Source organism: Aythya ferina, assembly GCF_964211825.1.
Source record: "Aythya ferina genome assembly, chromosome: 1".
NCBI lineage: Eukaryota > Metazoa > Chordata > Aves > Anseriformes > Anatidae > Aythya > Aythya ferina.
The window spans coordinates 191,521,114-191,533,451 of NC_140296.1; the positions used below are offsets into that span (position 1 = coordinate 191,521,114).

The following is a 12,338-nucleotide window of genomic DNA, read 5'->3' on the forward strand; positions in this document are numbered from 1 at the left end:
TCAGTTAAACTTGTTCATTGTCCATGTTTTATGTGCCTGTACTCCCTGCAAACTGCTTGCAATTTTCTCCACTTGTTTCGTTCTTGATGGAATAAAAAAAATATATATTAAAAAATAAAAAATAAAAATGAAAAGTAAAAGGAACTCTACGAGATCTTTTAGAAGTTGGAGTAACTAACTAGATTTCACAACAGTTCTAAGTACTATAACTTGCTAGTTAGAGCCTAATGCAAGTCAGGAAACATTGGCAAGCCAGAACCTGGTAAGAATCAATATATGCTGCATACCATTACATCTTACACTACAGGCCTCATTCTGCATATCATCTATTGCAACTTTAGGGATTAATTTAAAGGAAGTGATTCAGAAAGGAAGAGAAGATGTTACAAACAGCCCACGGAAATAAATTGTGTAATCTTACTAGTCCACAGTTGATGGAAATGCCTTCTTTTGCCCTTTCTCCTGTAGCTCCTGTTCGCTTTAACCTTTCAGATCCCGCTAAATCAACGAAATGGAACTTGGCAGTAAGAGTTTCAAACTCATTCATCTGAGAAGATTCAGATATTATCCTGTTATCGGTGGCATTATCCTGAAATAAAAGGAATCCATAAAGCTTAGTAAGATCTTTTGTATTAGTCTCCCACAAAGTTCAATCAACAATTATTGACAAGAATAGCTTTTTGTCACATCCATCTCCTTCCTATTTACTAATTCTCTTATAATAGCAACAACATCTCTCTCAAAAAAAAAAACTGTCTTTGTTTAGTAATATCTATTAATATATTCTTGAATGCATTGCTCTAGATACTTGTCAATATCAATTACTTCTAAGTATGTTCTACAGTTGATTTAAGGTGAGGAGGGGGAAATACAAGGAATATAATTTAATACAAGGAATTTAAATACAAGGAATTTAATTTAATAGATAAAATTCATCAGTAACGATATTATTATACACACACACACCAAAATTACCAGACTTGCATAATTCACAACCCTTCAACCAACTTATTTTGATTTTATACCTCTATACCTCTCTAATCCCCATCAGTTTCTCTGTGGCCTGATTGTTCAACTTTATTTTAGGAATTATTTTTTTGGCCAGTTTTCCCAGCAGCCAGTATTCCATCAGCACTTCTGACTTGACCAGGAAATAAGGACAGCAGAATGAGTATAGGAGAAAGAGGTTCCTTTCTTTTGTCTAGTAATTGGGATGACCAGCACTTCCATCATCCTTTGGGCAGTGCAGTGAGTCTGCCAAGGAACGCGCTGCACCACGAACAGGGAACAGTTCCTCAGTCTCTTTCTTCATCACATCCCAAAGCACAGCAGCAAAATTACCTTTTTATCATAGTCCAAGCTTTTCACTTGTCAATTAACTGTACAATATATTGTTGACTTTAATTTACTCTAAGTCTAGTTAGACCTATTGAAATGAAAGCAGTGCTGAAGAAGAAGAGAAGAATCTTCAAGCCAGACATTTCTTGACCTTCCTGCTCTGATACCCACCTCAGGGCAATTTCCACCTACCCCAGCAGCATGGAATAGGCACAGATCTAGTCAGACTCATAAAATATTCACACAACCCAATCTACAGGCTTGATTAGGAATTTCTGTCACAATAAGCATGGTTGGTTCTGCTTTTTCTTTTAAAATACAATAAATAAATAAAAAGATGGGGTATTCTGTGGCAACATCCTTGATCAACTAGCCTTCAGCTCCCTCTGCTAGTGCAAGGAGCAGGACATGTGGCTACAGACCAAGCCATTCGCACAGCAGTTCAACGCTTCAAGCTTTTTAAGCAATCTCCTTTTGTAGCAGTTTCAGAGACAAGATGAATTCACTCCACTTCCACAAGACTGGACTGTCCCTGTTTTGGATACTTGGACAGTCACACTGCTGGTGGATTGCTCAAAGCAATGATTAACACATCCTTTCACTCTCACACATCCAGTAAAATCAAATGTATGTCCAGAAACTCCTGAGAGAGCCATGCTAACAGCGTGAGTGCAGTGAGAGGAGCAGTGTTTTGGTGCCCTGGCTGCCTGCCTGCCCCGCAGGACACAAGCACACAGCCAATGTCCTCATCCTTGGTGAAGCTGTTGCCCTAGTAACAAAGGTCTCCCAAAACTGCTGTCTACAGACAGCCACAAAGACAGAAACTTGAGCAGCATCTCTCCTGGCCACCCATTAAGGATTTGTATTAATTTATATTCTGAGAGCGTTCACATCAGGTCCAGCCTCTGCTCTCCTGGGCACTGCAGGGAAAGGCAACAGTGACATGTCCTACTCCAGACCCTGACGTTATCTTGCTTACATCTCCCAGAGAAAGAAAACACAGTTTGACACAAGGCAGAAGGTGGCTGCTTGCTCCTACAACACCAGCAGCTCTTACAAACCAGGCTGGGGCAGAAGAGAGTCCCCGGGGGTGTCCACAAGTATCTGAGCTGAAACATCTCAGCCGGTGGCAAGTGCCCACTGCAGGCACACTGCTCTGCAGGAAGTGATGCTCCTGGGTGAGATATTTGGGGAATGAGCCACGTGCACAGCTCTCAATAAAGCCTCTGAGCAGACAGTGCCACCACACAGTGACCAAAGTGCCTGGCCAGGCTCTGCCAGTCCCTCCCTGAGTGAGGAGACAGCTGTGCACACCACCAGGTCCCCAGTTCTGATGTGGGAAGCAGCAAGAAGTGTTTTTAACAGGGGTATAAAGCAAGTCTACATACCACAAAGGACCAGGGAGTGACACTCATTTTGCCTGCAAATGATTATTTGTAGTGTTAAAAAGAATAAAATAAAGAAAGAACCCACACCAAAATAAGCATTATAAACACATTGCACTGTTCCACATGCTTAAAAATGTGTTATCTATGCACCTAGTTACTTAGGAGTTAATGAAATCAACTGCATGAACTTTCAACACATCAAAATTCTAAATATTTCTCTATTTAAAATAAAAATGCTAAGCAACAGAACTGTTTTTTTCCTTGCTCCTTGCTGGATATCAACGCTTCACCTGAAATACCTCACACTTTCAGCTTGACTACAACCCTAAACCCACTAACTACTAAGACTTGGAAAAATGCTGTCCCAATTAAAGACAAATTATATTTTAACTTTGTTACGTGGGTATGTTGTAACTAAATACTGAAGAAAATGCTAGAGGAGAATGGGCAGGTTCATGTAAGAGGCAGCAGTTTATTGTTGCCTCTGGCTAGAAGATGGTTACATGTGCACAGATTAAATCAAATTATTATAACATTTAGCAAATGCGTTGAGCATGAAGCTGACTGTAGAAACTTTGGTAAGTGCAGTTCAGATCTCAGCTGCTGCCAAAACAAGATTCACATTTTGAAAAATGATTACAGCGAAGCTTACTAACAGCAAAGATACGTACAGTGTTAAATGCAGGACAAACTCGGGTTTGACACAAGTGAATGGTAAAGATAGCGTGCGACCGTGAGCTCTGAACGTTCATCTGAGTACTGGCAGTGGTTCGAGACAAAGCCCCCAGTTTCAGGCACTGCATCATCTAGAAGACAAACAAGAAATACATTGGATTGCTTGCAATTTACATAAAAAGTGTTCCTATAGCACTTACCAAATTGTTTTGGATACAAATAAGCTTTTTCTCTTTGCTATCATTTCAGTGCCAATATGCAAAGGGCACAGAGATTCTTAAATAAGGAAGCAAAAGTGTTTTTTTGTGGTTTCCAAAAGAAACCACTCAAATATTTGTACCCATCTTTTTACTGTCCCTTGGTAATAACATGGCAATCTCCCTTCCATTTGCCTGTGGCAAAAAATGTACAGACTTTCTATTTTTTGTCCAAAAATGCATAGTACAATAACATATGTATTCAGCTTTGCAATGCACAGACACTTTTTTTTAAAAAAAAAAAAAAAACAGCACTTTACCTCACATCAGTCATCATGCAAAGCTTTCCTGTCACAGGATAAAATATGAATAAATAAAGATAAAAAAAAAAAAAAAAAAAACATACAAGATTTGGGAAATCAGATTTACACACATGCCAAAAATTTCTCTCCCAGTGGAACTGCACTGTTGGCAAAAGTCTGTTTCTAGAATTAAGAGGAAATTAATATCAGACATGATATTTAAGCCTGCAAAAAGCAAAGGAAAATTTTAGCTAAATATACAAGTAAATTGTTTAAGATACAGAAGGTTCATGTTAGCAAGCATAACCTCTACTTTCAGCTGTTCATTTTGAACAGAATATAATTGTGAACATTTGCTTCTCCTGTTGCAGTTTTCTCTGGAATTAAGGTCTGAGAAGTGTTACCACCACTACATAAGGGTGAAAAATAAAAATGAAAAAATATGAAAGGTTAGATATTTATCAGAACTTACAGACAACATGTTTTGAATACATTTGGTATGCTACAGAGTAATTTATTTTCAATGGTTACCTCTGATTCTCCATTCACAGTTCGGGTCGTAACACCCACTGTATAAATTCCTCCAGCTGAATCTTCGTGGATTTTAATGTTTGATTTCTTATTCTTTGCATCAATATCACGTGTGGTATCAAACAAATCAAGAATTTCTTCATTGTAAAGCTGAAAGAAAAAAAGGAAAAAAAAAAAAAGTAGTATTATGATAGGAAGGAATTCCTTAAAAGACTGCTAAATCTGTGCATGAAACATGCAGAAGGTTATAAAAATTCACGACGTCCCAAGGTTTTCAGTAAAGGGTGCTTTACAAGGACAATAGGATGATAAACAGAAGCTGCAAATCAAGTCATCTGCACACCTCACTGTTAGGATAGAATAGTTCAGTTTGGAAGGACCTTCAAAAATCCAACTGCCTGACCACTTCTGGGCATCAACCACCTCTCTAGGGAGCCTGTTCCAGTGTGTGACCACCTTCACCGTAAAGACATTTTTCCTTGTGTCCAGTCTGAACCTCCCCTGGTGCAGCTCTGTGCCATACTCACGCATCCTGACATTGCTCCTGACACCAGGAGCAGGGACCAGCACCTCGCACTCCATGTTATGCCACCCTAAGAAGCTACAACTTCTTCCACATAGCCAGACCTGGAAGAAAACTTTTTGCTAGGACCAGGCAATTCCAGTTCCCACACACTCCTTCTGTCACACTTTTTCTCATTTTCTCCCTTTTACCTTAATAATTCTGTCTGTTTCTCTTTTAGATTAAACCATTCCTCCCCCAGAAGGAATTTAACACTTAATTTTTGTACAAGCTGCTTATTAGAAACACTAGTAGTCAGTCAAAAAAAAAAAAAAAAAAAAAAAAAAAAAGGCAAAAAAAATTAATTTCTGGGAAATGTTCTTTCTGGGGAAGTTCCAATTTAGCCACAGCACAATAAAAAATCACCTAAAGACATGACATTTTAAGGAAGAAGCTATCATATATATATATACAGATCATTTAACCTTTGTCTAATTTAGATAGGGATTTCATCTGAAGTATGTCATCGTGGTTACAGTTCAGAATTACAGTACAACCCATCATGCTATTACCACTGTAACATTCAATTACTGGGCTGTATTTTGGGACTCTTGCAGCCACATTTGTAAAGTTATTTAAAAAAAAATAAAATAAAAATCAAGGAATTCAGACACTATACTTAAGTAGTACAGCTACTACCCCTTACACCACTGCTGTTGCAGCTGCCTGAGCAGAAATGACACTGCAGCTCCCAACGTTCAAATTGAGTGAGAAAAGAACAGCACAGCATTTCCACCGCCCTTTCTCAAGCCCCGAATCTCTCTAGGCAAACATTAGCCAGAGGAACTTGAACCTCTGCTTAAGGTTAACAGTGGCAAATCTGTACTAGTGCAAAACCAATGCCAGTTTGTTAATCTTTAAAACAGTTTTAGGAACATACGACTAGACGACCTAATTTACTTCAGCAGTAATAAAACCAACTGGTTTTTCTCCTTGGTAATATTTTCTTTTCCCCCAAAGCTACAGTAGACAAAGTTGCAAAATACTGAAGTAAATAATAAAAATTTATACAAACTCTTCCCTAAAATGACTCTCCCTGTCAATAACATTTGAGTATCAGGTTTTATAGCTTGGTAGTGAATATAAATGTTATAACCACATCAATTGATTTAAAAATAGATACATTGGCAGGAATCATAGCATAAAAGCTGGAAGAGATGAATGAGCAGCTGTTGCAGATCAGAAAATCACAAGTGTAGGCACAGCTACTAGTAAGAGAGTCTGTAACAAGCACAGACAAAGGGAACAGTTTTTCCACAGCACCGACCTAGATTTTCTCTGGGCCTACTGAAAGAGGGAGCAGTGATACAGAAGCCCGATCCTAAACTACCGAGGATCACACAGACACACAAAATAATTATTTTTATGCTTGGTTTCTTCTGTCATGAGAGGAATCTACCAAGTCTACCGAACAGATTTTGAAGGCTAAAGAAATCTATGGGAAAGTTACACAAATGGCAAAGCACGGCTCGCTAGTCAAGGGTACAACAAATGTTTTGCTTTCGTAAGCAAGAATTCATAAAGAAAAGTTTATGAAAGAAACTTTCATAAAGCATTGTAGACAAGAAACAGCAATAGGCCCCATGAACAAATGTGTGGCATAGAATGGGATAAATGATGATGACAATTATTTCTACACTTCAAAATAACCCTGTAAATAAAGTTACTAAAAGAACTGGAGTAAGATAAAAAGACTCTTTTCATATATTAAACAGCCAAAGCAAACTCCATAAAAAATTCTTTTGAAATCTAGAAGATTAATTCAAAACATCTTATGAGAAAGAGTATAAAAGTAGCAACCAGAAAAAGTGGTTCATTTGCTTTCCAGAAAATAAATGAAACTATACACACAGATCACATTTACCTCTAGGAACTGTGCATTCACTTTAAAGTCTGGCGGTGGGAGTCCTTGTTTAATAGCAGCTTGTTTCTTTTCTTCAATACATCTAAAAAGATGCTTAACAGCACGTGATATAATGCCTTGTTCCTCTTCTGTTATGTTGACATCAAATCCAGTGCCCATGGTGTATGTTTTGCCAGCACCTGTCTAAAGTGAACACGTAGTTGTCACTAGAACACAATTCAGCGAAACAGTTTCTGAACACTTGTGTTAGATAGAGACTACAAAGCCAGGTTTTGTCATTTTTGCAATATTAATATGCACACAGACATTTTGAAAAACAGTAGATGTTGCACAAATTCTACTTTTTATCCACGGATCAGCTACAACACAGGCAGGGACCACTTCAATCTTGCACAACCTTTCCCCTACAAGCTTCCTCTAAACTGCTTACACCCGCCTCGAGTTATCATCTCTGAGGTCAAAAAAATAGGTAATCTTTTCAACCAAGAACGCAAATTAAAGCACTTACTTTGGGCATTCTTTACTGAAGTAGATCAAACAACTCTCTTAATTATGACACCTTAATATCTCAGGTAGAATATTACCATTTCTAGACAGCACCTAAGACTACAAGCTGTACCTTCACTAAGAAAACAGCTTAATTAAAACTGAAGTCCTATAGAAGACAAGGTAGCGTTGGGTTTTTACTTAATTAGTGGGTCAAGTCTAAGGCAAAGACAGTATTATGCTGTTGAACATAATCTACCAAACTGGATCTGCCAACTGCTTTGTTTCACCATGGCTAGACTTTATTAACTAACTTTAGATAAGACATTTAACAGCAGTGAAATTCAGCATCCCGCTAAGATCAATTTCTATGCAATCAGTTCCTAAAGGAAAACTCAGAAGACAATAATGCATTCTCTATGCTGCACTCACTGATATTTCAGCTATGAGGGAAAAAAAAACAACATATCCTGCTTACTGAGGGGACATCTGCTCTCTAGGAAACGTTGTCAGACTTCAGAATTTGATCAACGCATTTTGCATACAGAAAGTGTGGCTCGAAGTTCTCCAGGATCTATTAAAAAATACAATACCTCCTTCTCCCAAAAGCATCTGAAAATGTGATGGGATGGAGAACTGCTCAAAAAGAATTTTAGTACAGGTTACATCTGCAAATCTACTTAAGTCACTAATTTGTATTGCTTCATTAAAGGGTGAATTCAGGAATTATATGGACTCATGCCACTTTCAGTACTATTATTAATTCAAACCTACCACATATGTCTGCTGCATCTGAATTGCCATTCAGCACAGAATCTGTGCAGACTGCTAAACAACATCCTAGAGAATGTCTTGTTTAAAATAAAGCCAACAACAACAGGTTCGTGCATTGTGAAACTTAAGAGGAAGATTAATTACCAGAAAATCTTTGTGTTTATTCCAAAATAAATACTTTAAATAAAATTGTAAAGCTTACTTGGCCATAAGCAAAGACAGTGGCATTATAGCCTTCAAAGCAACCTTCAATCAGTTTTTCTATACACTGTATATAGATTTCTTCTTGCTGCGAGTCGATGTTGAACACATAATCAAAAGTGAAGGCTTTATCTTTTCCCAAGAACACTTGTGGTTCCCCAGGTGTGACAGACGTACAAATATGGCATCCTTCAATCTTCTCTTTGGCTAGCTGTGGTCTAATTCTGTTTAAGAAGAGACAAAAAGAACTGTTAGAAGTTCATCATTAAAAAAAAGGAGCATACAAACAGTGTAAATAAGGAATTTGAAAATAATTCCTTACTGAAAATTTCTCATTTTTCCTCAAGACAGGAAGCTTCCTGCCAACTGAGCCAAAAGTCCTGACTGTATCAGAGCCCTGCTCACACAAATATTCATGGAAATGAATACCCTAAGGTAAAACCTCCTTCAGGGAAGAACCTCCTAAGTTCAAGCTGACAACTTGCACTCAACCCCAAATGTTTCTGTATGGGATGCACGGCTGAAGAGCAACTTGCACGATTTCAGATCTTGAAATCAGACTTCCTAAGTTTACCAAGATTCTTCCTGCATTCATTGTGAAAAGGGATTTTTTTTGACAGGAACAAAAATGTGAAAATGAGGTTGAAATAGTAATTTAGGAGCAGGGGCTCCCAAAGGCTACATCTTAAATGAAAGACCCCTTGCCTATGATAGCAAGGAGAAGGCTTGGCATTTCTTCCTTTCCTTCCTTGTCACAGTAAAAACACTTCTATGTAATGCTTGGTTTCAGCAAATTAACGTATCTTCGTAGGAAAAAAGCAATTTTTAACAACTTCTAAAGGTGTGTTCCATTCCTCATTATTTCCCCACTGAGACAAATTCCAGCTTTTATTTCAGTTCATTCAGATAAACCAGTCTGAGGAGCACAGCCATCCCAGACTTCTTATACTCTGCGATTTGACTAGTTCCTCCGCATCAATACCCCTGCAGTACTGTCAAATCTGAATTCATGGACTAGCCGGGACGAAAGCAGGCTGTGGAAGTCTGTGCCTTGATTTGCTTAATGGTTAACTACCAGGAAGAAAAAACTCTGCCCAGCAAAACAACATATTATTCCAGCTGTAATTAACTAATAATTTGTTTATGGAATTGACTTTTAACTTTTTTTAAAGTGTTTCCAAGTTCTCAAAGCAAAACTTACTTTAAAAAAAAAACATGCAGGCCCATAAAGAGAGCAGAGAAGCAAGGCTATATATAGGGGCAATAAAACATCAGTACAGCAACATACAAAAAATCACCGAATGTTATATATAAATTCTCCATTTAAATCAAACCTCAGGTACCTATATATACCTCAGCGTTTCTACTTTCAGTTACACAACGCTCAAGCTGAAGATCTGTATACAGAGAGCACACTTTCAAGGCATATTTCATACCCTGTGCTTTACAGGCCACGTCTATATTCGTGTTTGGTTTGGGGTGGCTGTGCTCTTTTGAACCAAAATGCCCCCATGCCTTCACTTAGCTGGTTCAGAGCACAGAGCACTTGCAGTGTGCACAAATTACACCCCTTCCAGAGGAAACGAAGCCAAAACCCTCCTCTCTGGGTACATGAAACTTCTTCCAAAAACCTAATAGGAACAGAAGGGTCCAAAGCTGCCTGCTGCCCTACTGCGGCCGTGCCAGCACTTGCTGGGTAGGGAGAGCTCTCTGCATGCTCTGAATGAGTGGGCTGTGGACCAGTTTGAATTATAGCACCAAAAATATATCTCAATTCAGGTTAGAAACATGCTGTCCAAATCACATCACCTATTTTATTATCATTATTATTTTTATTTCGGATTAGGACTTTGTCCACTCTGGGATGTGCATCTGTATCAGGAGTATTTTTCAGAATTTTTATTCTAAAATCTTCACTGTATCCCACTATATGACACTTCCAAGAATAATTTTTTGTAAGGTTTTCTGCATATTAATTGTTTTATAGATAGTAAATTGCCAGCAGAAGATGTGTCCCTCGTCAGCATACCCTCTAGTGTGGAGTTGGAATTAAGCAAACCTTTGAAAAACATCATTAAAGGAATGACTGTATGATGTGTAAAATAAGCATAAATATTCTAGAAATTGTATTTCCATGTAAGGACATGGAGTGTATAATATAGGCCACGTATTCTCTATTGCAGAATTATTTTTTATTCTTTCAGTGAAATAATATGAAAAATAATTCAGGAGTTGCAGAGCTCCTTTGCTAGGAAACAATTTCATCCAAGTGGACTTGCATCCACTAATCACAAAACCTGACAAAGATGTACATAAACTTTTGGCAGTGCTAATTTCTTCTAAATTAAAGAACATTCTGTAATAAAGTAGCTTTTATTTCTAGGTAGCAAGAGAGGAATTCATCACATGCCTTTCCAAAAAAGCATCCTACACAAGTGGAAAACGGAGCAAACAAACCATTGCAGCACCCTGCCTGTAGCATGCAATGGGCAGAAGCTGCCAGCTAGGTGGGGTATGCTGCTGCTGCTTTAGTTTAATGCCTTGATGTCAGTCAGAGGGCAAGCTGCTTTTTCAGACTAAGCACTTATTCTTTCACTAATCCAGTGAATTCAGCAGAAAGGCAATCAATTGTTCTTCCGAGCATGAACTCTGAGGGCTCCTGAAATTCCAGAGGTACTCCTCACATTGCTTTCCAGTACAATGAAGCCAAAAACCTTCTATAAAGATCAAAATGAAAAACACATTCTCAAAATTAAGTAACTTTCTGCGCATCTCAATCACGCAACTTGCCCCCCAGTTCCCAAAGGCTTTTAGCACTGACTTGTAGAATGAAGTCTGACAAATAAAAACTAGTTTTTCTTCACATATCTTCATTGTTTTGTTTTGTTTTTAAGTTTCAAAATTAATTTCCTACATTGAGGAATTAACGCAGTTATGACAGGTGCCAAATAGTGTTCTCCCCTCTAATGCTAGGTAAAGGCTCTAAATGACCACAACGGGGAACCGTATGCAAAAAATACCACAGGTTTGCGTGAGTCACAGAGGTGACAGGACTGCCAAGCAAGCAGTTTTGATGCCAGCCCGCAAAGACTTCCCACGAGAGCCCTCCCAGTAAGGAGCCCTCCCAGTAAGGAGCCCTCCCAGTAAGGAGCCCTCCCAGTAAGGAGCCCTCCCAGTAAGCTCCCCAGCCTGCGAGCGGGCAGCACCTCCAAGCACCCTGCTGCCACAGAGCCCAGCGGCACAGCAAGCTGCAAGGGCTCACGTGTGGCCAAAGCTGGCCTGCACCAAGATGCTACTACAGACACCAGCAGAGCTGATGAAAATTTCTGTCACAACCAGCAGCTTGTCCTGGGCGAGATACCTCCACTGGGATAGCACAGCATCCCTCCCTGACTTGCAACTAAAATTGAAGGCTGTGCTAAGCAAAAAAAAACAATGCTGCATTAGGACACATATAGAAGGAAAAACAAAGCAAGATTCTCCAGGTCAGGGCAGCTTCTCCCTGAAGGGCTGCCTTCCCTGTACGACTTCTCTTACAGACTGTCCACGGCGTAGGAAGGTTGCACCCGGAGATCACAGCTGTGACAGGTTTGAAAGACATCTTTCCCAAAAAGGATGTGCAGACGAGATCCTCACCCATTCCGTGATCTGTTCAAGGGATACTTCATGCTCTGATACCCATACAGCTCCCTTGGTAAGTTTAGCTCCACGAGGAGTTTAATGAGTGAGCACCAAATGTGTCGGCTGCAGCCTCATTTATGAACTGTGTGAGTGGGTTACCTGAACGTCGTGGCTCTCAAAAAGCCTTTCCAGCTGCACTGAACATGTGGTCTGGCAAGTCTTAGTCCTCATGCAGGTCAGCTTCTGCTCTAGCACTGCCTACAGGAAAATTTCCCCCTCCCTCCCCGTCCCACACATCAAATAGGAAAATGATTTTTCCTTCTGCTAACAGCCAAAATTTTCTCCCTCTCATGTCTCAATGTCAGCAAAGCAGGCAGCGCCCACACGTAAGATGTGAAA

General features: G+C 39.2%; 1 protein-coding gene across 9 annotated transcripts in view; it reads right to left on the bottom strand.

Moving 5' to 3' along the window:
* The window catches only part of KIF21A (kinesin family member 21A), an 89,151-nt gene that overhangs the window by 50,803 nt on the left and 26,010 nt on the right, over positions 1-12,338 (bottom strand). For all 9 annotated transcript variants that reach the window (XM_084531395.1, XM_084531394.1, XM_084531400.1 and 6 more), the window contains exons 2-6: positions 8,320-8,542; positions 6,858-7,040; positions 4,432-4,581; positions 3,398-3,532; positions 422-589 (exon numbers count right to left, since the gene is read on the bottom strand). In XM_084531395.1, coding sequence (XP_084387521.1) covers positions 422-589; positions 3,398-3,532; positions 4,432-4,581; positions 6,858-7,040; positions 8,320-8,542 — 859 coding nt within the window. The remainder of the gene's footprint in view (positions 1-421; positions 590-3,397; positions 3,533-4,431; positions 4,582-6,857; positions 7,041-8,319; positions 8,543-12,338) is intronic.